The following is a 21800-nucleotide window of genomic DNA, read 5'->3' as shown; positions in this document are numbered from 1 at the left end:
CTTATGAATAGTGATAAGATTTGATAAAATATTACAAAAATATAATTATCAGTCCTTATACTCGTCATGTGTTGTTATTTTCCTTTATTTTTTCCATGTTTCATATTTTTTTAATTTTTTCTGTCTACAATATTAGTGTTCCTACTTTTAAATTAAATATGCCTATAGTGACAATGATATGGCATTAATAATAGTATTAAATTATCTGATGTGTAACTAATAACAACATTAATAAGAATGTTAACATGTTCAAAACACAAATGATTTGACAATTTGAATTAGTAATAGGTAAAAACAGGAACAATTGCTTCTTGGTGAAGACTCTTTAGGACTTCTAGCAATAACGCTTGTTAGCATCAAAAAGTAATTTATGATCACTGTGAGTTAAGCCTTTTACCTTATGCATCAAATGCCATAATTTAACAACATTTGTACTGCATTGTCATTCCTTTGGACATATTTAATTAAAAATAAAAAAACTAATGTTATACATGAAAAAAACTACAGGCACTTAAAACTTAAAAAAAACTATAAAAACTAATAATAAAATATAATAAAGTCACATGAAGGTTTTCAAAAATATATCTTACCTTAAGCCACATGCTTTATTTGTTTGAAATAATTTTTTTTAATGTTTATTTTAGTACGTGCTAAGTTAATATCTAACTTAACTTGTGAAGTGTGATTTACGTTTTAGGTCTATTATATTATTAAAATCATTTTAAAATTAATCACATCCTTTCAAACTAAAATTATATGCATGTAGGATTAAGAAACATTTATCAAAATCCCAATTCAGTCTTTTCTTTTATGATCTTTCAAGTTAACTGCCCTTGCAACGACCAAATCTGGAACATGATTCAACAAGTAGCGTGCCTTCACTTCAAACCCATTTTATTACAACATCTATCTATCTATCTCTCTCTCCATATATATATAGTAACCAAATCTCTCTCTCTCTCTCTATGTGGCATACTTTCACATCAGTCCACTATTTTACAGTAAGAACTACTGTAGTAACACGATCTAACATGATTCAACAAGTGTTGGTAACAAATACAAGAAGAAACTAGCTTGAAGAGCACGTCCTTCTACAAATTCTCTTCACCAACTGCATCTACAGGTGTTTCATCTCTCTCATTTCTGTTCACTGAAACAGGAAGTCATTCATTTAGATATTGCAGTAATCCGAACAATTTGTCCCCATTATACATTTAGACACCATATTTTGAGGTTTAAAGCGTGCTTTTTTTGGATTAGAAAGGCAGGACTCCCCTGTCTGGGGACACGATATACTGTATTTGTGTTCTATCATGCCAAAAAATCAAACTTTTTTAATCAGAGATGTATCAGAATATGAAATTATTTACCTTGATTCATTGGAGGGTTTGCTAGTGATGGTCTTACTTGAAATTGTTCCATGATACCAAGATGTGCAGAAAGAAGCCACACATGAGTGAGAAACTCTCCACCTTTTCTAAGTTGTTGTGCATGCTGATCTGCCTTACACTGTGTTGCTGCAGAGACAAGAATCTCCACCCACACAACTTTCAATAACTCCCACATCTCCTTCTTCTCCATTTCTATCACCAGCGATCTTGCAAGCCTACACGCTTCAACTATCACAGACTTTGACTCACTCCTTCTCACTGAATCAGGTCTCACACCTAGTAGCTTCTCACAAGCTTCCTGTACATTCTTTGATGGAAGTTCTATTTTCAACTGTCTAAGAACTTGTATGGTTTCTGCACACGTGTCACGAAAGCTTATCAGTCCTGTTCCTACAGGCAACATGTGTCTTTGCTTCACCAGAATATATAACATGTATTCTGAGATCATCTTGCTGATGCTCTTCTTGGGATCATCATCTTCATGGTCAGTAATACTATAATAATAGCATATGTCTGTGGCAACATGCCATGTGAGAATGCTTTGGTGAAACTCTAACATTTTCGTCCATTCTATTGACTTGAGACCTCTTGCTTCAATGGCGTCATTCACTCCATACTTGCTCACGTTTTGCCCTCCTGAGATTAGTTCTGATTTCTTGATCAAGTGGTTGAAAATATGATGATGCAGTTCCTTAGTGGGCTTGAGGATTCTTTTGTTTAGCAGCTCTTTTAGTTGGTTGAAATTCACAGAATCTTTGTTGTGTTGGAGGCTGAGAGTTAGAAAGTTGCACTGAGGGATTACATTAACCCACGTTCTCTTAGAACTTATCTCATAGAATCCATAAAGTTCATCCACATTACTGCTATGAGATGAATGGAGAACGTAAGGAAGATAGAACTGTTCGTTTGAATTCGTTACCACATCGCTTGACCATGCGTCGAGCAGTACTATTTCAACCAACAACGACCAAGTTAACATTATTTGATCCGAAGTTACCATGTGAGACTCTGCATTGATGATAAATCCAAAGCAGATCAGCACCCCAGTCTCGAGGAATAGAGTGATAGCCACCAAGTTAATGAACAAGTCCCTGTGAAAAACTGAAGCCTTGGTGTAGAAAAAATTGTAGGCATATCCAAGTTGAACCGCGACCATCCCAAAGGCATGTTCAGGTTTCAATTCTCGAAAATATGATTGGTGTTTCTGAAGATAATCATAGCTCAAGACAAGATCCTTAAAGAGACTCACGAATAAATGCATGAAGTTATCTAGCAGATCCTGGGGAGTTCTAATAATATCCAAAGCAGCTTTTGATTCATGATCGTCAAGAGAAACCAAATGATTCGAATCATTGGTGGACTCTTCAATAATGAATTTCTTCCCATGGATGGTAGGATCTAAAGGAGGAATCATCTTGTCACGGCGATAATCAATACTTGCAGAATATAAAGCCCATGTTCGTTCCCCATATTTGATGAATCCATTAACAAGCATGGCGATGCTGAGATACGAGAGCCCAGTATTTCTCCAAGCCAAAAGAACAATGTAAAGGACTCTGATTGATTGTATTAACCACAGAGCCAAGCTTCTACGCCACAGAGCATTGTCCTCAAGTGCATAAGCTGTGATGGAAGCTGGACCACCAAGATGAACTAAGAACAAGGTTGCCCAGAATGCTAAGAGCACAGAATCATCATCTTGTTCACTATTCGATTGATGAATAGGGTCTCCAATCTTACTAGAGATAACACCAAGTCCAAAGTTTGCGACCCAATCTGAGAGCAAGTAGGCTCCCCAAACAAGCGTGTCGGTGAGTTTAGAAACAGTGTGTTTTCTGCGATTTCCCATGAGGCCGATTATAATCTGACAGAGAAAGCTCAATAGGATTGATCCTCGTACGTTCCACTTGTCCCATGCCTTACGCACAGGGCTTGGAATTACTTCAAAAAGCCTCCTATGGCTATGATCGGTGGATACCCATATGCCTGAAACTAATACACACACACACACACACATATGGCACTGTGATTAGTCTTGACCAGAAGCAAAGGGAATAAGAACATGTATACTTTTTGAAGATTGAAGGAGGTGGTTGGTCATGAACTTACTTGGAGCTAACATGGATGCCATAGCGCCTTCTTCAGAGGCTAATATATGATTACTGGGATTTCTAATCACTTCACCTTAAAGTAGAACGTTAACAGCGCAAAAACTAAACTGATATAACCCTTGTACCAACAGATATTGAAGAGATTAAAGACATAAATAGTGATTTCGATTGCAGCTTGCAACGAAGAATGAATAGGGGCTTAAATTCTGGAGTTTGCGAGTGCCTATGGATCAATATTCAAGTGGATCATCACTTGAACTTCTTAGAAACTTAACCTCTAAAAGTGTTTGCTTCAGAGTAATGGAGGAACATTATCCATTGTCCCATTCGCAGTCAACGTTTTGACCCAAACCAAAAACTAATGCACTAAAAAATTATTGTTTTTTTAGGGATAAATGGTCATTTTTGTTCTTAAAATATTTTTTAAATAACACCCAACATCCTAACATTTTTGTAAAAGTAATTTTGCTCTTAAATTTATCAAAATGGAGCATTTTTGCTTATTTAACTGATAGGGTAAAAATGTTCTATTTTGATAACGTTAAAAACAAAATTACTTCAACAACAAAATTAAGATATTGGGTGATTTTTAAAAAATATTTTTAAGATGCGCATTTTATATGAAAAACGTAAGTGGTTGTGCGTCAATCGTCATGGACTCACAAGTCTCAACGCGGAAAATGCGTGGAAATAAGTGTTTTCTTTTCCGATTATTCTAAGTATATTTTCCTTCCACTATTCTTTTCGATCCAATCGGGTTGAAATAAAATTTAATTCCAAAGCGATGTTCAAACAATTTTTTTTTTTAAAAGCAAGACCCGAGAAAGAATAATGCTCAACACTTATCTGGCATTACCTATTAAGCAAGTGGGGCAAGGTCCAATTAAAGGAAGTTAATTTTTACTTATTAAAAAAATTATTTTTTTCTTTTTTTAAACAACGCAAAATACAATAACTATAACAGTGTGTTTGTGTGTGTGTGTGTTATATATCCATATAATATACAGTCTTTAAATTTGAATTCATAATTTGGTCAAAAAAAATTTTGAATTCATATTCATTTGAAATAGGTAAAACAAAAATAGGTTCACGATTCTTACACGGAATTTGAGCAGTGATTCTATAATAATTTTCATAATAATACTGGATTCTATATTATGAGGATTTTTTTAAGGCTTAAGTTTAAACCTACTTAAAGCTTGATCTAGTTTAAAAGCTTATTTAAAAGCTTACTTAAAAATAAATCTTTTAAGTAAGCTTGCATTTTAGTTTTAAACATATCAAGTATACTTCAAAATTATTAGTATATAATATATAATTTAATTTAGTAATTACAATATATAATAATTAAAAAGACTTACCAACTATAATACAATATAATAAAGCAATAATATTAAAATTAATATATAAGTCCAATCTTATTGAAAACATAACTAAAAATAAAAAAGAATATATTAATTAAAAAATCAAAGGATAAATTGATATGTGTGTGATATATTACATAATATGTGTGTATAAATAAGTCGACCTGTTGGGCTTGTAAATTAAGCCTTAAAAAAATAGGCCGACTTGTTGAGCTTGTGGGCCAAGTTTTGAAAAAATATGCTTGACCTATTTAATTAAATGAGCTTAATTAAAGGTCTAAGTCTGCCCTGAACCTATTTAGTAAATGGGCTAAATTAGACTTAAAGTTTAGAAGAATTATGTGTTATCATTTTTCCTAATTAGTTATCAATAAACTTATAGTAATTGATTATGTTATGTGTGACCTTAAAGTAATTCTCCCCTTGTTATCTTTTTAAATTCTTTTTATCACAATATTTATAATATACTATCCATATAATGTAAATTTTTTGAAAAAAAAATAAAGGAGATTTGGGACACACACATATATTAAATCTATAATTTATACTAATATTGGATTCCATTTTATTGTAAGACATTGATTTTATGGTGACATCCAATTTTGTGTTATTATTAGAAGATATCGATAATATATTATATTCATATAATAGTAATATACTAGATTTAAATTTTTTCTTACCCAAAATACTATATAATGTTGAATGCTTTACCTTTAGAGAAAATGAGGTTTTTCAGGTGAAAAATTAATTTGATAATTCTATCGTGACATCATATTTTATTATATTATAAGATATTCGCGTGATACAACAAACTTTAAATTTATTTTCATTTAAATTCAACTTGATCTTTATTTTATCCCAAACAATGATCCCCTAAACGACAAAAGAAGCCCATGCCGGGCCTTATTCACATGGGTCCCACCGATAGAATCTTATCTTCGTCGCAGTGGAGCGTACCTGTGCTATAATTACACCATACCGTGTAACTTAAATAACAGTCGCAATATCGACCGTCCATTTTATCTCATCAGCTTCTAAGTTCTGACAGCCCTGTAGATTTGCCGTGACGAAACGGCAACGTCGGTCAACTTCTAAAAAAGGTAACCTTCCCGCGCAAACACCGACTCTTCAACGCGCCGCCTAATTTGAATGACAATGTTTATAACGCGGCCGAACGTGGACGTGGGGCCCATGTATTAATCCACGTCGGCGTAGGAACCACTACTTGATCGACACGTGGAGAGCACCACCGTCATTGCCTGGCTGTCACCAACCAACACCGCATGATTGAAAAGATTTCTCGGTACACCAATCCCACACGATCCCCCTCACTCACCTCCCACTCACCCTCCCACCAATTTTTTGAAATTTCAAAATTTTCAAATTAAAATTCGAATTTCTTTCTCCTCCTCCGTCCCGTCTCTGTGTGAATAGATATATATATATATATACACACACACACCCCACCGGTCTGCCGAATTCCCATTCCTTGAAAGTTTGTAGCGTCCTCGATCTTCATCGGAAATTGTGATTGCGAAATTCTTTCGTCTTTCTTTCCAACTTTCTCCCTTGATTTTGTTGAGATTCAAAGGTTACCTACCTACCTACCCAGCAAGCTAGCAAATATAGCATCAATGGCGGCTGTGGATAAATCAGGAATGAGGGAGTGGGAGGAGGAGTGCAAGACTCCAAGGAATATCGAGAATAGGATTCCGGCAATGCTTATTTGCCCCCCGCCGCCGAGGAAGAAGCCTATCGGTGACGGAAAGAGGCGAGACCCGCCGAAGGGCGGGTATTTTAATCCTCCTGATCTTGATTCCTTCTTTGATATTCCACCAAGGAAAGAAGCATTTGCATAGGAAGACGGTGAACGGATTTGGTTATATTTTTCATTTTAGGAGTGAAGAGGAAGAAACAGCTGTATATATATAGATGATTCTGCATAGTTTTGCTAGGGGACATTCCTTTTTTTCTGGTCATGTTTTAGGGTTTTTATTTTAGCTACTGCTGATGGATTGCGATGATTTGTTTAACAAATTCTTTTACGGAATCATGGCCTTTGAGTTCTCTGTTCTTCTCTGGATTTTGTTATGCTTTGCTAATTCGTTCATGGCTTCTCGCAATCGCAACCATATTGCGCGGTAACCATTTGTCTTTTGTTCCTCTCTGAATCCTCTGGCATGCGTTAGGATGCATTAGATTAGATAGTTTTAGATGATATTGGCTTGTGATATGCTTAGATATCAATAGCAATAGATGCTGAAGCAAAATGATCATCGTGGAGTTTTGCTTAGATAAGCAAGACAATGCAGATGCTGAAGCAAAATGATCATCGTGGAGTTTTGCATGGAAACTGACAAGCAATTCGAGCGGGTCTTTAGCTGGTTCGAGTTGATTACAAGATTAGCTAAGTAATTAATAATTAATTAAGCTGTTAAAGTCTGATAGGTTGACCCAAGTCGTTTTATCTTTCAACATTTTGTGTGTGTGTGTGTGTATGTATATATGTATATTTTGGTGAAAACATTTTGACTGGTAATTTGTTTCGCCATCTCATTCTTATTACGTCTGACTTACTTATCGCTAATCTTTTTCTTATAATTAGCTATTATAAGTGAGATGGGTTTGTTGAAAGCAAAATTAGAGTGAGCTCTGGATTTTCATGGAGTTCTAGATGTTCCCATATTTTTGGTACTGAAGGTTATTTGAGCTTCAAATTCTATTTTTGGTGAGGTGTTAAAAAAAAATCTCATAATTAAGCTGGAGTTTCTTATTTTATTCTGTTGCAAAAGTTAAATACAGACACTATTCCTAATCATGTTTGGTCAATGGCACACAGCATTCAAGGGAACATGACGATAGTTAATGTTAGGGAGCAGCCCCTGCAGTACAAAATTAAAGGTGAAAAGAGAGAATTTTATGGAAGAAGGTGAAGTACAATTCTCAATATGTAGACATATTGTTTTTTTTTTTTGTTTTTCAAGGAAAAAGGTTGATCGACAAAGTAAAAACTTTCTCAAAAATTATATTTTTCCAACGATCTAAATTCTGCTTCAATGTTTCAAGAATTTTTTTAAAGAGGATAAAAGCAGTTAGGTCAACAGTCAACACACACACAAAACATTCTTTCCACATTTTTTTTTTAAAATTGATGTATTTTTTTTTAAAAAAATTACGTGGAGGCCTTCGACCCCAAGCTCATTTTTAGAAAACCTAACAAAAGTGGTTTTAGAAGCCTGACTACGTTAAAAATCTTTAATTTTTCAAACTCAAATCCTTATAAATATATGTTTAAATGGGTGACCTGCGTTCGTGGCTTTAGCTTATACTTGTTGAGGGAAATAAAACTTTTAAGGGAGAATAACATTCAATAACACTGAAATCCTGAGTCTTCAAGATTTAAATAAGTTTTCTTATGTAATAATCTAAATGCCGTGTAAGAGCTAAACCAAGACATCAGTTTGCTCGCTTTTTAAAGTCACTGTCTTTTTGTTCCAGTTCTTTAACGTTTCTGCAAAAACGATGAACTAGAAAGAGATCAACTTGCGCTTGTAAAGTAAGTCTACTTGATTGAAGTCGACTTCATTGATACCACCTAGAAGAGCTTACGGGTTCTTTTTTACTAATTTTAAAGTCAAGGGTAATCTGATAATTGTATATCAAAAATTATTTACATGAAGGGACCCTAAAGCTATTTTGGTAAAACCACAGTCAAGGACTCTTGGAAAAACAAATTTACAGTTGAGGATCAGTTAATTCTAAATTTATATTGCAGTTTTGGAGGTTCTAATTGTAATTAATTTTGACTGAGAAAAGATGAAAATACTCCTCTAATAGAAAGGAAATGAAGCGTGGAACTCATCATTTGAAAAAAAACAACATCATTCCATTTTAACAAAAAATAATTTAGAATTCCTAACTTAAAAAAATTTTCACATGTTTAAAGCTCGTGAATAACTTATCATTCAACAAAAAGAAAACTCCTCATTTCATTTCAACAAAAAATAATTTCATGCCAAAGTTATTGATTTAAAAAAAATATCTAAGTGTTCAGAGTTGGTTAACAACTCACCATTCAAAAAAAAAAAAAAAACTCCACATTCTATTTTAACAAGAAATAATTTTATGTGCTAGAATTCTTAACTTGAGAAAATTTTCAACTGTTGAAAGTTGATGACTCACCATTCGACAAAAAACATCTACCCATTCCATTTTAACAAGAAATAATTTTATGTGCCAAAATTTTTAATTTAAGAAAATGTCTAGGTGTTCAAAGCTGGTGGATAACTCATTATTTAAAAAAAAAACTATTACATAAATAACAAGTCTACATTCACTGATATATAACTAGCACTAATGCAGACAGAGTCATCACACTTTAGAATGTCATACAATATCCATTCTAGTGAATGACTTCTATTACATTGATAATAAGTTAATATGAGTATATAGACAACATTAATTTCGCCTAATTTTATAATAGTACTTCTTATGGTAGAAACAAGTACCCTCATGAAATTTTTTATCCATTTATATCATATTGTTGCACAGACATATACAAAAGACAATAACCCATTTCAAAAAAAAAACTATAATAGGTTATTTGTGTATAAAAACTGCACCCTTAGCCACATACTTTGCAATGACTTTGTCCCTATGATTCTTTCAGAATTTGTATGCAAACTTTTTAGCAAGGCTATATTTGTGTAATACTTGTCTAAAAGTTGTTGTATTAGCGAATATCTATCCTATACCAATAAGCAAATCTTTTCATTTTGTTGCATTTTTCTCTAGTATTGGAGTTGTAATACTTTCCACAACTAAACTTTGCTCAACAAAGGATGTTGCCAAGGTTTGAAATGGAGATGGTAAGCTTACCCATTTAGTTTCACTAGTGGAGGGTGCTTTAATAATTCCTTGGATATTATCTATGATGTATTCAAACAATTAAGACTAAATATTAAATGTCAAGAGACTTAAAGCAATGAAATTGATTTTTAAAATTGACTTTTATTATTGACTCTTGAGGATAGTCATTTAGTGATGACTGTGTAATGTCATTTTTCCTTACACCAACATAAACATGACCATTGTTGCCATTGAACTTAATAAGTTGTGTAACTCCAGCATCATCTATAAGGTCTATCATTATGGTTGTGAAAGTTTCAATATTGAATGTTAACTTTAGGTCCATCTCTTTAATTTTAGGACACACTTCAAGCAATATCAATCTTCTAAATTCATCATATGTCATACACTCTGTTATTATTTTAGCAATTACATTCCCTCCATCATATTTGACATTATCTTCACTTGTCCTCTCATAAACTCCCTTATAATGGATGAAACAAAATAATTTTTGTCCTACTATTGCTTGACATCTATCACATTACCTTGCAACCATTTCAAACAAATTTTACTCTAGTTTGAGTTTATAATTGCAGTTCTAATATCAATAATATATTATTACTATTTTGACAACATAAAGTTCAATAGTTCTAGATTTTTAACTAAATTTTACTCTATTTTCTAATATAACTACAATTCCAATATCAACCATATATCATCATTATTTATCAAAAAAATAGTTCATTACTTCTAGACTTTCCTTCTTAAGCTATCACAACATATTGAAAAGAAAAATATAATTAAATCATAAAATAACACCTACACTCTCCATTTTAACAATAATATATTATTGTATTTATAACACAACATTCCACATTAAAACAGAATGCTATTGTAATTGCCAAGATAGACCCACGTTAAATGAGACATATTAATGCTACCGAACACCATTATTATGCATCTACTATGGATAACTATATATGCTAAACCCCTAACTACCTTGTTCCCACATTAAACGTGTTTCTTCGATGGCATAAAAGTATGTAATGCAATCAAGAATATTAAAGCTAATATCAGTTAGGGTTAGATCATTTACCTTGATAACACTGTAAATTTTAGATTCAGCCGTCTATTTCTTAAAATAACTCGATAATAAGCCTATGATACCCCAAAAACAGAACCAAATACAAGTTAGTTGAAAGAAAGAATGCAAAATCAGTTCATTAAGGAAGACAGAGATGGAGGAAGGAATCTACAATTTTTAGCTTACAAGCTTGCTCTAATTGAACCTATGAATGTTTTCATGCGAATAACAGCTTATTCTCCTAAGTGTTATGCTTTATTTCATTTCCATTAGAGGGGCATTTTTGTATTTTTCTAGTCAAAATTAATTATAGTTAGGACCTCCGAGACTGCAGTGTAAATTTAGAATTAATTGGTCTTGAGCTATAAATATGTTTCTTTAGGGGTCCTTGGTTGTGATTTTCCCAACTATTTTATCATTTCATGGGACTTAGGAGTTATTAAAGTTCATCTGTGGGACTTAGTAATAATTCTCCTAATCTACTCTTTCTGTTAAAAAAATATAAGATATTGTTTAAGGAGTTGAATATTAAAAAATATAAGGTATTTTTAATTTTTTAAGATGTAACCATTATCTTTATTTTTTAAAGTGCCCTTTATTGAATAGATCGCTTTATATTTTTTTAGAGTAAAACACCCTATTAGATAAGAATAAATATAAAAAGATAGAGTTAATTTAAAGACAAGTAACTACTTTATTTAAAGTTAGATTTGGTTAAAAATGTATTAAGGAGTATAAGTTACAAAAACAAAATTTATAACAAAAACATTGTGAATAACATTCAAAATTCATTTAAAATGTTCATTTATTATATATAATTCACGTGGTTTATACTTGTTGAAGAAGAAAAAATTTACAACATATTGTTCATAAATAACAATTAAATTTATTTATTTTCAACAAAAGATTCATTTATTTTACAAAGGAAAAATTTTATCTTTTCATCAAAAAGCTTAATTGCAAGAGAGTAGTTTATACTTACAAAACTATTTCAAATTTTATTAGACACTTAATGCAAATATATTTGTTCTTGTAGCCTTTAGTGTAATTTTCCCTTTAAATTATGTCATTCAATCATGAAAGTACCTTGTTGGTCAAAAAAAAAATCATGAAAGTACTTTCATGATTATCTTAAATGTAAAAAAGATAGAAACATTTAGTAAATTAAGAAAATAACTATCATACTAATAATGAATATCTTAAAATAATGTAACATTAAATAACATGATATTATCTTATGATATGTGAGATATCAATGATGATAGAGTTTGAGATTGTGTGGTTAAGGATAGAAGCAGACAAGGAAATCGCGTGGGTCATTTTCAAAAGGATTTAGGGTTAGGATTTTAGGAAAATTGCACTAAAAGCCCTAAGAAACACATAATTATACTTTGGTTTGAAAAAATTTGACATTGCACTACAGGCCTTGGAGTCTTTATTACAATTTTTTTAAACTAAAAGTACATTGTTATCCTTTGTTTGATTTGAATTTAGAAAACCTTCGTGAAATCAAGCACAACACAATATCCATTATGCACAAGACAATACTCACGTATGCTTAATTAAAAATCCATGCCTTTTCAGTATTTCAGTAGTTTAGGCTCAACAAAATGGAGAACTTAGGCAAACCATACACAACACAATATTTACTATGTACAAGACAATGCTTATGTATACTCAACTCAAAGTTCATGCCTTTCTAGTATTAAGAAGAACAGTTACATTAGATATGAATAATTTCATATTAGTACTGGCCTAGCTACTAAAATAAGTACCCACATTATTTCAAATCTAATATACACAACAAGTTAGCAACTATATTCAAAATACCTAACAGTTTCTTCTCTATATACAAACAAAAAATATCTGTAATTCTCAATTATTCAAAAAATATTACTTAGGAATGCTTCTATATATGTAATTATAGTTGCCTAAGTACATTAAAAAAGTACAATGTGACTACTTCTTATACTGGGTTAGAATTTTTGCATGTCATGCGACCGTGTTTGACCTTCTCACATCTTGAACAATGATAAATCTTCTTATTTTGAAATTAAGACTTTATCCTCCTGGTTCGTGGCATTTTAGGAGGATGGCTAGTTAATGGCGGTTACAAAAAAGTTCATGATAAGTTATCTGTCAATGTTGTTATATCAGTAGGCTAGGCTAAACAAAATGCACAAATGTACAACACAATATCCACTATACACAACACAAGGTTCATATATTTTCAGCTAAAAGTTCATACAATTCTAGTTTATCAATAGGTTAGGCTTACCAAAATGCTCAAGTTAGGCAAACAATGTACAACACAAAATCTAATATGCACAATATAAGGTTCATATATTCTTAACTGAAAGTCTATACGATTCCAATTTATCATAAGCTAGGTTTAATAAAATGCTCAATTTAACCAAACAATGCACAACACAATATTCACCATGCACAACACAAGATTCATATATTCTCAATTGAAAGTCCGTGCAATTTCAGTTCATCAATAGGTTAGGCTCAGCAAAATGCTTAAGTTAGGCACACAATGTACAACACAGTATCAACTATGCACAACACAAGATTAATGTATTTTTCATTGAAAGTCCATGCGATTTTAGTTTATCACTAGGCTAGACTTAATAAAATGCACAACTCAACATTTAACAACAACAATTCAAAGTTAATTTTTGCACAACAAATATTCTAATATTTCTGACATCAGGTTTTCTTCATATTGGGTCATATTTTATTCAATTTACATATTAAAGTTCAACATGAACAAGTCAACCATCATTATTGTACAAACAACTAATCCACTCTAAAACTTTTATAGCAACTTAATAGTTTAGCAACCTATAACTTATATTAGCAGTAAAATCACAACTAAAATTCCAACTAAAGGTTTTTCCATCCAACTAAATATTTGGCTGAAATTCAACTATTTTAGATAATCCTCTCATTAATTTATGTGGGGGTAAAAATCCAACAAGCCTATTCCATCACTCTCTGTTTGTGGTCTATTGAAGAAAACATGGCTAAGCAAGACGCAATCAACAACAACAAATACCGAAAGCTAACAAAACGTTACATTACTCTCTACTTATGGTTCAATTGTTAGTTCTTTCCTGTTTCAACATAAAAAATGGTAGACAGCATCCTTAATCAAAGCTCAACAGACAAATTTCAACCAGGCACTACTTAGAATGAAGGGATTTTGAAATCTACATACCTCAAAAGTTATTCCTTGCTATTAGATCTAAGAAACCTTCTCATCCTCTAGCTAAGTAGCCTTCCCATATTTGTCATCAATCCTACTACTCTATGTTCATTCATTTTTATTTCTTTTCATTAAGGAAAAATTGTATTTTTAGTGTGAAGAAAAATTGCAATAAAGGCTGTAAGGCTAGTAGTACAATATCAAATTTTTTAAGCCCGAAGTGTAATAATGTATTTTTTAGGGCTCTTAATGCGACTTCCCCTAAGACTTTCTACTTACTTTGAGTTCATTGTATAACTTTTTTTTCTAACTAGAATTAAAAGAAGTGGGGATCGTTCATGATTTAATATATGATTACCTAATACATACACATTTCTCTTGGAACCTTGGGTTCAACTAGCATAGCAACATCCTTGAGATGCTTAGATCTCGAGTTTGAATCGCGCCTGCAAATGTTTCAACATGCTTAGATACTCAATTTTAATTGTTAATATTATATTTGTTTTTTAGGATATTTCTCTCTCTCTCTCTATATATATATATATGTGTGTGTGTGCGCTTATATAATTGAGTATCTAGTTTGATAAATACTAATAATGGAGACCCGACTGTTGTCGCTTTCATTATCTAACAAACTTAATTTTTTATGTAAATTGTATATTCATTTAACAAGTAACAATAGATAATTAACAAGTATTATTGAGAATTAATAAATAAAGTTATGTAATTAACAAGTAATTTAGTTGCTTTTTTGAAACAACAGTTAAAAAAGTCTTGTTATAATATCAACAAGTCAAACTTTTCAATTAACAAGTATTGTTGCGTAATTACCAAATAAAGTTACATGATAACAAGTAATGCAATTCATTTAAAGGAGTCATGGATTTGACAAGTAAATTCAAATAATTAACAAGTTCCGTTAAGGTATTAACAACTATAATTATGCAATTAACAAATAATATAGCTCTGTTGTGGCAGTCATGAACTTAAGAAGGAGAGTTAAGTAATTGATAAGTTTTGTTAAAATATTAACAAGTATAATTATGAGATTAACAAGTAATTTAATTATGTTGCAGGATTCATGGGGTTAACAAGAAAAGTTAAGTAATTAACAAGTCTTATGAAGGTATTAATAAGAAAAATTAGGCAATTAATAAGTAATGTAATAATCAAGTGGTTTGAAAATAAGGTTTATTATATATATAATTTTATGTATTATATGATTGAATAGGTTGAGTGGCTTGGTGGTCCAAAACTTTTAGTAAACTAAGGGGTCTTAGATTTTATACCCACCTTAGCCACCTTTAAAGAAATTAATTCTCCATAATTTTTCAACCACTGGTAGTTGAAGCTCCGACGATGGAGGTCCAATGGCTGTCGTTACTGGTGACGCTCCAGTCATCGACTGTGGTGCTCCGGTGATGATAGCTGGTGGTTTTTTTTAATATTTGAATTGAAGGTGTTTTCATCTTTTTCGCATTTAACTTATTTTTAATTTAATCCAAGGACTAAACTGAGATTTTGGAATCTTTTAGGAGCCACCAGAAAATAAGTTCCTTCCCAGGCCCTTAAATGAAATTCTCCCAAAAAAATATACTCCCTCCATTCAATAATATAAGAATTTATTTTTTTAAGAAATTGAATATTAAAAAATATAAGATATTTTTAGTTTTTCAATGTGTAATTATTGCCTTTTTTTCAAAAGTGTCCCTGTTGATAATGAGTTTATATTTATTGTAATATGTTTAATAAGAATAAATATAAAAATATAGAATTGGTTTGAAAGTATGTAACTATTTTATTAGGCAGTAAAATTTAATTAAAAATATCTTACATTTTTAAACGGAGGGAATATACACTTTGTCTACTTGTAGTTGATCCAAGTCCTTTTCACTACTAATTTATATTATATTATTCCAAAGTCTGGCTCAATAGTTTGATCTTAGACTCTGACCTATATTTGATTTGAAATATAGGATGATATTTTGAAGGAGTCAACTAATGTAATTTAGGCATTTATCTCACTCTGAAAGGTATAATTAAAAAGAAATAAAATTATTGAGAAGATGAAGTTTTTTCTTTTTCATTTGTTCATCAGAAGAGAATATTAAGGTTTTAACTAACACATTTTTTAAAACCACAAAATAATTACCGTTATCCTATATTAAAGGCACAAGAGATGATGATAACAAATAATAATAAAAATAAAAATAAAAACTTGAGCTGAGTTCATTTATCTCACTCTCAAAGGTATAATTAAAAAGAAATAAAATTATTGAGAAGATGAAGTTTTTTCTTTTTCATTTGTTTATCAGAAGAGAATATTAAGGTTTTAACTAACACATTTTTTAAAACCACAAAATAATTACCGTTATCCTATATTAAAGGCACAAGAGATGATGATAACAAATAGTAATAAAAATAAAAATAAAAACTTGAGCTGAGTTCATTTAGAGTGGGGAAACTCATAACAAAGCATTTGCATTTTGCAGAAATTAAATAAAAACACTATTCCTGGTCATGTTTGATCAATAAGATGCAGGGTTTAAAGGAACTTGAAAACGGTTAATATTTACTAATGTTAATGATTAGTACTTGATTAGCGTGCAGCGTGGCAGTACAAAACCACAGTGAACAAAATAATATATGAGAAGTACCCAAAATCTAAATTTTGCTTCAATTATCCAAGAATTTTGTAATGAATGAGGAAAGTATTTTTTCTTTTACTTCAAGTTGATTCTGTTATTATACAGAAGAGGAAAAGCCACAGAGAGAAATCCCGCACACTGCCGTATGAAGATCATATCATATGAAGCAAAAAGGGAAAGAAAAAGTAAGATAAATATATATAGCATCAAAATAATATTTACAACTTGGAATCAATACATGCATAGTTACATACACACAAAATAGTTTGAGAATTCAGAAATAGTGATGATCTTGGTTGTCTAAGCTGCTAATAGGGAATGAGAGGTTGGATGATTATGGGACGTTCGTATTTGTTGTGACATGTAGGTCTTTTGAGTACTTGTCTGCCTTCACCTATAGGTGTTTGTACTTGATTTTTTTGGAATAAATAAGATTTTGATATTCATGTAGAAAAAAAAGTTAGCAATATATATACAAGTACTTCCTTTTTGCATAGTACACTTGTATCTTGAATCTGTTCTACGTCAAGTTGAGAAGATTTTAAAGAGTTAGGATCTTTTCATATGGAAACACTGTCACCAATATTACTGCATTTCCAAAACTCAAACTTGAGACTTCTAATTAAGAGGATATGACTCCCTTATTAGTTGAACCAAGCGTCCAGTGGCTTTATACATCAACATCCTTTATGATAAGTGATCTATGCTAGTCTGCTAAAGCATAAGCATGGAAAAGTACTGCTCAAATTCTTGATCAATTGTTGGCGGCCTTGTGCTTGATTCAGCCTCTGAAACCAAATATCAACCCAGGAATTAGTACTAACAAAAAAATTTAGAGGAAACCCCTTTTTGGTTCCAGACATATAGGCGCATGATAATGCCCTTCACTGATCATCCCTGTTTTAATTATGTCCCTCAATCATTAAAACACTTTCAATGTTCTCTCGCACATTATGGCTTGCCCAGCGCTGTTAACTTGGACCTTATACAGATGCTGCTCACTCATGACAAAAATCTCTAATCTCATGGGTTTCACTTTGTTCCAGGATAAAGGGAAGGTGTCAGGATAACATTAAAGCTGTTTTAATGATTGATCTACTAAATTGAAAGAAATGATCTATGGAGGATGGAAAAAAATGAAATACCAATATGTTAGGTAACAAAATAGGCTTTTATACTCTTTTCTGGTCCTAAATGTAGGAGAGAGATGACTAATCTATAAACATTGAAGAAATTAGTTTAGTTAGTTTTTTATAAAAAATATGTGATGGTTTTCCTAAAATACCCTTTAATCATTTATATTGGAAACTATCCCTTGATGGAAAAACCCCTTTAACTTTTGCAATCAATAGGGATAGTTTTGGAAAAAAAGGGGGAAAATCACATTCAAGAACCACTCAAATGAATTATTCTCAAATAAAGACTAATAACAAGTCCCATTCGAGAAAAAATAAGTCATGTTTTCCTTTTAATAAAAATCCATTCCATATTGGTTCTTGTTTGTGCATAATTTTTTTGAGTGGTTCTTGAATGTGATTCTCCAAAAAAAAAAACTATAAATCTGGGAGACAAACTAGGTTGGAATCTTACATTCAGAATTAAAGCAAGTTTCTCAATTAGTTCCTATATTTAGGACCTGAAGGAGTACTAAACACATCGGAGAGGAAAACATACCTTGGTTCACATCCCATTTTCCAGATGATAGGATATAAATGCTAGGATTTGCCCCATGAGCAGCAAAAACATCTTCAAATTCTTTTTCTCTGGAATGCTCGTTGCCTTTTTTCACATAGTCTGAGTAATCATGATCTCTACAAATTCCTAAACCCAGAGAGTGCTCCTCAAGATTCACCAAAGCTTGTATATCATCATCATAATCGTAGGATGATTCTCTTTCAACAACTGTGTCCTCTTCACGACAACTTTTCTTGAAATAATAGCCATCCCAATTAATAAAAGAATAGGAAGGCCTTCCGTACAGGTATGGTTTAGGACAATCCATCTGATGTTTTGGTTCATCATTTACAGACATGGCAGCGTCTGAATCTTCACTGAAATTATTGCTGCCTTTGGAAGATTTGGTTTCTGAAATATCAAGAGCTGACGCATACGTTTCACTCATGAACATGGGCATATGCGTGCTCCCTAGCTCTAGATTGTCATCGGACATTGAACCATGTTCAGAGGAGAATCTCCCAACCCAACATTTGTGCTTTGATCTAGGCAAATCCAGTTGATCAGTCTGTAATTTTCTTTTCTTATTCCCTTCAGTAATGTTGGTTTTGTGAACTCCATCCAGATGGCACCTGAAGACCATGCATGACAAATATCAGAAGCGAAAGGAACCAATTTTTAAAGAAGAATTTCACATTTCACAGAAATATACATAAAGGACCTCCACAGAAAAGTAAAAGCTAGCTGTAAGACATGAAACATGAACATGAAGATGTGTCATACTAAATAACTTTTTTGCTTGGGTTGATCCTTGTAGGACCCTTCAACTTCTATAACATGAAGCTGTAAGACATGAAACATGATCCTTGCAGCTACCATGGAACGTGTTATTTGGATAAATGTGCTGGGACATCTGGTGTACTAGATGCAGATACTTATTTGATGGAGAGGAGGCTGAAGGAGGGTGCTCCAAAGAGGCTATCTTCCACAAAGCCAAATCTGATTTGAACCTTATCACTGCGTCAAATACGTTGTCAATCCAGGCGAGGAGATCCCACAGTCACTGGGTTCGACTGCAAGGTAATGATCTGCACCTACATATTGATGGATCCTTTAAGGATGGTATCTCCAAACGTGGGGTGTCAAAATGGGAGTGCTAAATGGGTGGTTGGTTTTTCTTGTAATGTTGGTCATTACCCACCAGCTATTACAAAAATTATTGGTATTGTTCAAGGTTTTACCATGTGTTGCCAACTCATTCTTCAGAAGGTCCATGTTTTTACTGATTGTGCTAAAGCTGTTAACTTCTAACCAAATCTGATGTCACCTATCACCCTTTTAGGGATGTGATTGAACAACCTAGGAATTGCCTGTATCAGTTTAGATTTATATCGCTGAAGTTCATGTACAGAGAGGCAAATTATCGTGCGCACTTTTTAGCCCAAAACGCTTTAGATGTGGTAGGAAGCTTTTGTGCTTTTAATCAACCACCACCGTATTGTCAAGAGGTGGGGAATGATGAGAAGGTTAGATCTATTGGTGTAACCTAATTTCTTTTGTATCCTTTCTTGGATTATGTACTCTTTGTTCAAAAAAAAAAAAAAAGAATTACCAACCCAGACAAAGACATGCGGCACAACATGATATGGAACTCAAAACACTGCTACATATATAATGGTCAAATATATTTGAAGTTTCACCTGGCAGAACGAGGATTTTCTCCATATGCCTTCTGTCGTAGCCTGTTCAGGTGTATCCAAAGTATTAGTACTCTCTGCAGAACATATATAGGATATAAAACCCAGTTTAATTCAATTGTAACTAATATATCTGAAAAGGAAAATAGTGCCTATTAAGTCTACAAGTAGAATGTAAAAGCAACCAACAAGATTACTGTTTGTTCCAAAAACTGTCTTTATGGTTCCAATCCTCCAAGTGAAGTATTAAACTATAATTACAAGCTTCTATGATTATGCCTAGGAATGAATTTACCATAGAAAAGAAATAGGACATATCAGAATAGCTGATTAATTCTAACAACATGCTAGGAAGAACATTCAGACTTGGAACAAACCCTTCGTGGACCTAATTTTTTATGACAACAAACCTAAAAGAGAAAAAGGAAATTTGTTTCCACTAAAATTTTCTTTATTAATGGTTGAACACTAAAAGTTAATAGATCATAAGATACAAACAAAATCTGCTGCAGTTATTGTCGCCAGATTACTTAAGTCCAATGTAAATCATGTGCCACAGAGAAGTCTATTCATCTCCATTTCCAAATCCAAAAGCTGAAACAATACTAAACTAATTTGAATATGAACACACAACTGTAAATATCTCTAAGCTTAATTAATACGTTTACTGTTTCTAATTTACTTAGGAAATCACTTTAGTCCCTTTAAGTTCAATTGAAACAACGTCGCCCCTCAAGTTTATCTATGAGAGTGATTTGGTCCTTCCAGAGCTACTTAAATCAATATCATTTCTCAAATTTTTATATTTAAGAAATTGAAGATAGTAAGCACAAAAGATCACTAGCTAAATTTTAGAGTGGTCATGAACCACTTCTTTCCTTTTTCAAATAACTGGAAGCAAGAGATTGCAGAGATTTAAACCGAATTGCTCAAATGAGTAAACTTCATGAATAACACTGCTACAATTGAAACCACTAAATAGCTTTGCTGTTTTACTAAATCAATTAATAATTGATACAACTTTGATGTCTTACTGAAATGAAATGGCAAAGCGATCAAATCCAGACAACGAAGTATACTGAACCATGAGGATTAGCTGAATTTGGAAAAAAAAAAAAAAAAAATCACTGCTGACATACGGATCTTCGTGCCAAAAATTGTTAAAAAACCAGTCACCAAAAAGCCACAAAAGAGTTAAAAAGTTTCAAATTTGTACAGTAATCAAACCTGTTTGGCTGAGATTGGTCGTCGTCCTCCGCTTCCATCTCCATGGAGAAAGATCGAAGAAAAGCTTGAGAGAGAGAGAGAGAGAGAGAGAGAAGGATTGAAAAATGGTAAAGAGAATAAAGCATATGCATCTAACTGTTCTCAGTGTGCGTAGCGCGTGCAGAAAACGATGGACAGGTTCCAGTGTCTCCCATTGGACGGCGGTCGAGTGGGATACTGGAAGTGGAATGGCGAACGAACGCTCAACGACACTCCGTTTCGTTGGGTTCAAATTCTCAACACTCAATTGTATGACCAGAAAGCCATCATTATCTCCTAATCCAATAAAAGCTGCATCATTAATCCCCGGTTCATATGATAGCACTTTCAGCTTTCCACAGTTTATCAATTAAGCTTTATTACATATATCTTAATACAACCAAGCATTAAAAACAAACCCCTCACTCAACAAGAAATTAAATTTTATTTCGTCCTGGACTACCGACTACCATGTTTTACCCATTTTTTATATCCTTATGCGTTTCATAACATAATGATAATTAATG

At 32.3% G+C, this 21800-nt stretch overlaps 3 protein-coding genes across 5 annotated transcripts; 1 reads left to right on the top strand and 2 right to left on the bottom strand.

Annotated features, from left to right (window-relative positions):
• Positions 1-794: 794 nt before the first annotated feature.
• On the bottom strand, positions 795-3729 carry LOC129289469 (uncharacterized). Of its 3 annotated transcripts, none has more exons than XM_054926236.1 (3): positions 3501-3729; positions 1371-3383; positions 795-1150 (listed from the first exon to the last, which is right to left on the bottom strand). In XM_054926236.1, exons 1-3 carry the CDS (start codon positions 3520-3522, stop codon positions 1092-1094), a joined length of 2094 nt encoding a protein of 697 aa, XP_054782211.1. In that variant the 5' UTR covers positions 3523-3729; the 3' UTR covers positions 795-1091. The 3 variants fall into 3 exon arrangements, with proteins under 3 accessions (XP_054782211.1, XP_054782213.1, XP_054782212.1); XM_054926238.1 differs by having other exon boundaries at positions 795-1143; XM_054926237.1 differs by having other exon boundaries at positions 1371-3377.
• A 2494-nt stretch (positions 3730-6223) lies between these two features.
• LOC129287452 (cyclin-dependent protein kinase inhibitor SMR4) lies at positions 6224-6935 on the top strand. The gene has a single exon (XM_054923606.1). The coding sequence runs from the start codon at positions 6501-6503 to the stop codon at positions 6723-6725; it is 225 nt and encodes a 74-aa protein (XP_054779581.1). The 5' UTR covers positions 6224-6500; the 3' UTR covers positions 6726-6935.
• Positions 6936-17214: 10279 nt separating this feature from the next.
• Positions 17215-21656, bottom strand: LOC129288442 (protein FAR-RED ELONGATED HYPOCOTYL 1-like). The gene is made up of 4 exons (XM_054925007.1): positions 21256-21656; positions 20032-20073; positions 18332-18963; positions 17215-17445 (listed from the first exon to the last, which is right to left on the bottom strand). The coding sequence occupies exons 1-4, from the start codon at positions 21384-21386 to the stop codon at positions 17372-17374; spliced, it is 879 nt and encodes a 292-aa protein (XP_054780982.1). The 5' UTR covers positions 21387-21656; the 3' UTR covers positions 17215-17371.
• Positions 21657-21800: the final 144 nt, after the last annotated feature.

The sequence above is a fragment of the Prosopis cineraria genome, unplaced genomic scaffold, assembly GCF_029017545.1.
Source record: "Prosopis cineraria cultivar Desert tree isolate PC_DT_omini unplaced genomic scaffold, ASM2901754v1 PC12, whole genome shotgun sequence".
In the NCBI taxonomy this organism is placed as follows: Eukaryota; Viridiplantae; Streptophyta; class Magnoliopsida; order Fabales; family Fabaceae; genus Prosopis; species Prosopis cineraria.
Note: the sequence above shows the minus strand (reverse complement) of the source record. Positions and strands in the feature narration are given on the sequence as shown.

What these genes read in the sequence shown, in the direction of transcription:
- LOC129289469 (XM_054926236.1), bottom strand. Translation starts at nt 3,522, where the DNA reads ATGGCATCCATGTTAGCTCCAA. An exon ending in GGCATCCATGTTAGCTCCAA is followed by an intron (nt 3,384 to 3,500) that starts GTAAGTTCATGA and finishes TGTGTGTATTAG; the next exon opens with TTTCAGGCATATGGGTATCC. An exon ending in AAACCCTCCAATGAATCAAG is followed by an intron (nt 1,151 to 1,370) that starts GTAAATAATTTC and finishes TTCCTGTTTCAG; the next exon opens with TGAACAGAAATGAGAGAGAT.
- LOC129287452 (XM_054923606.1), top strand. Translation starts at nt 6,501, where the DNA reads ATGGCGGCTGTGGATAAATCAGGAATGAGGGAGTGGGAGGAGGAGTGC.
- LOC129288442 (XM_054925007.1), bottom strand. Translation starts at nt 21,386, where the DNA reads ATGCATATGCTTTATTCTCTTTACCATTTTTCAATCCTTCTCTCTCTC. An exon ending in GACCAATCTCAGCCAAACAG is followed by an intron (nt 20,074 to 21,255) that starts GTTTGATTACTG and finishes ACACCTGAACAG; the next exon opens with GCTACGACAGAAGGCATATG. An exon ending in GAAAATCCTCGTTCTGCCAG is followed by an intron (nt 18,964 to 20,031) that starts GTGAAACTTCAA and finishes CATGGTCTTCAG; the next exon opens with GTGCCATCTGGATGGAGTTC.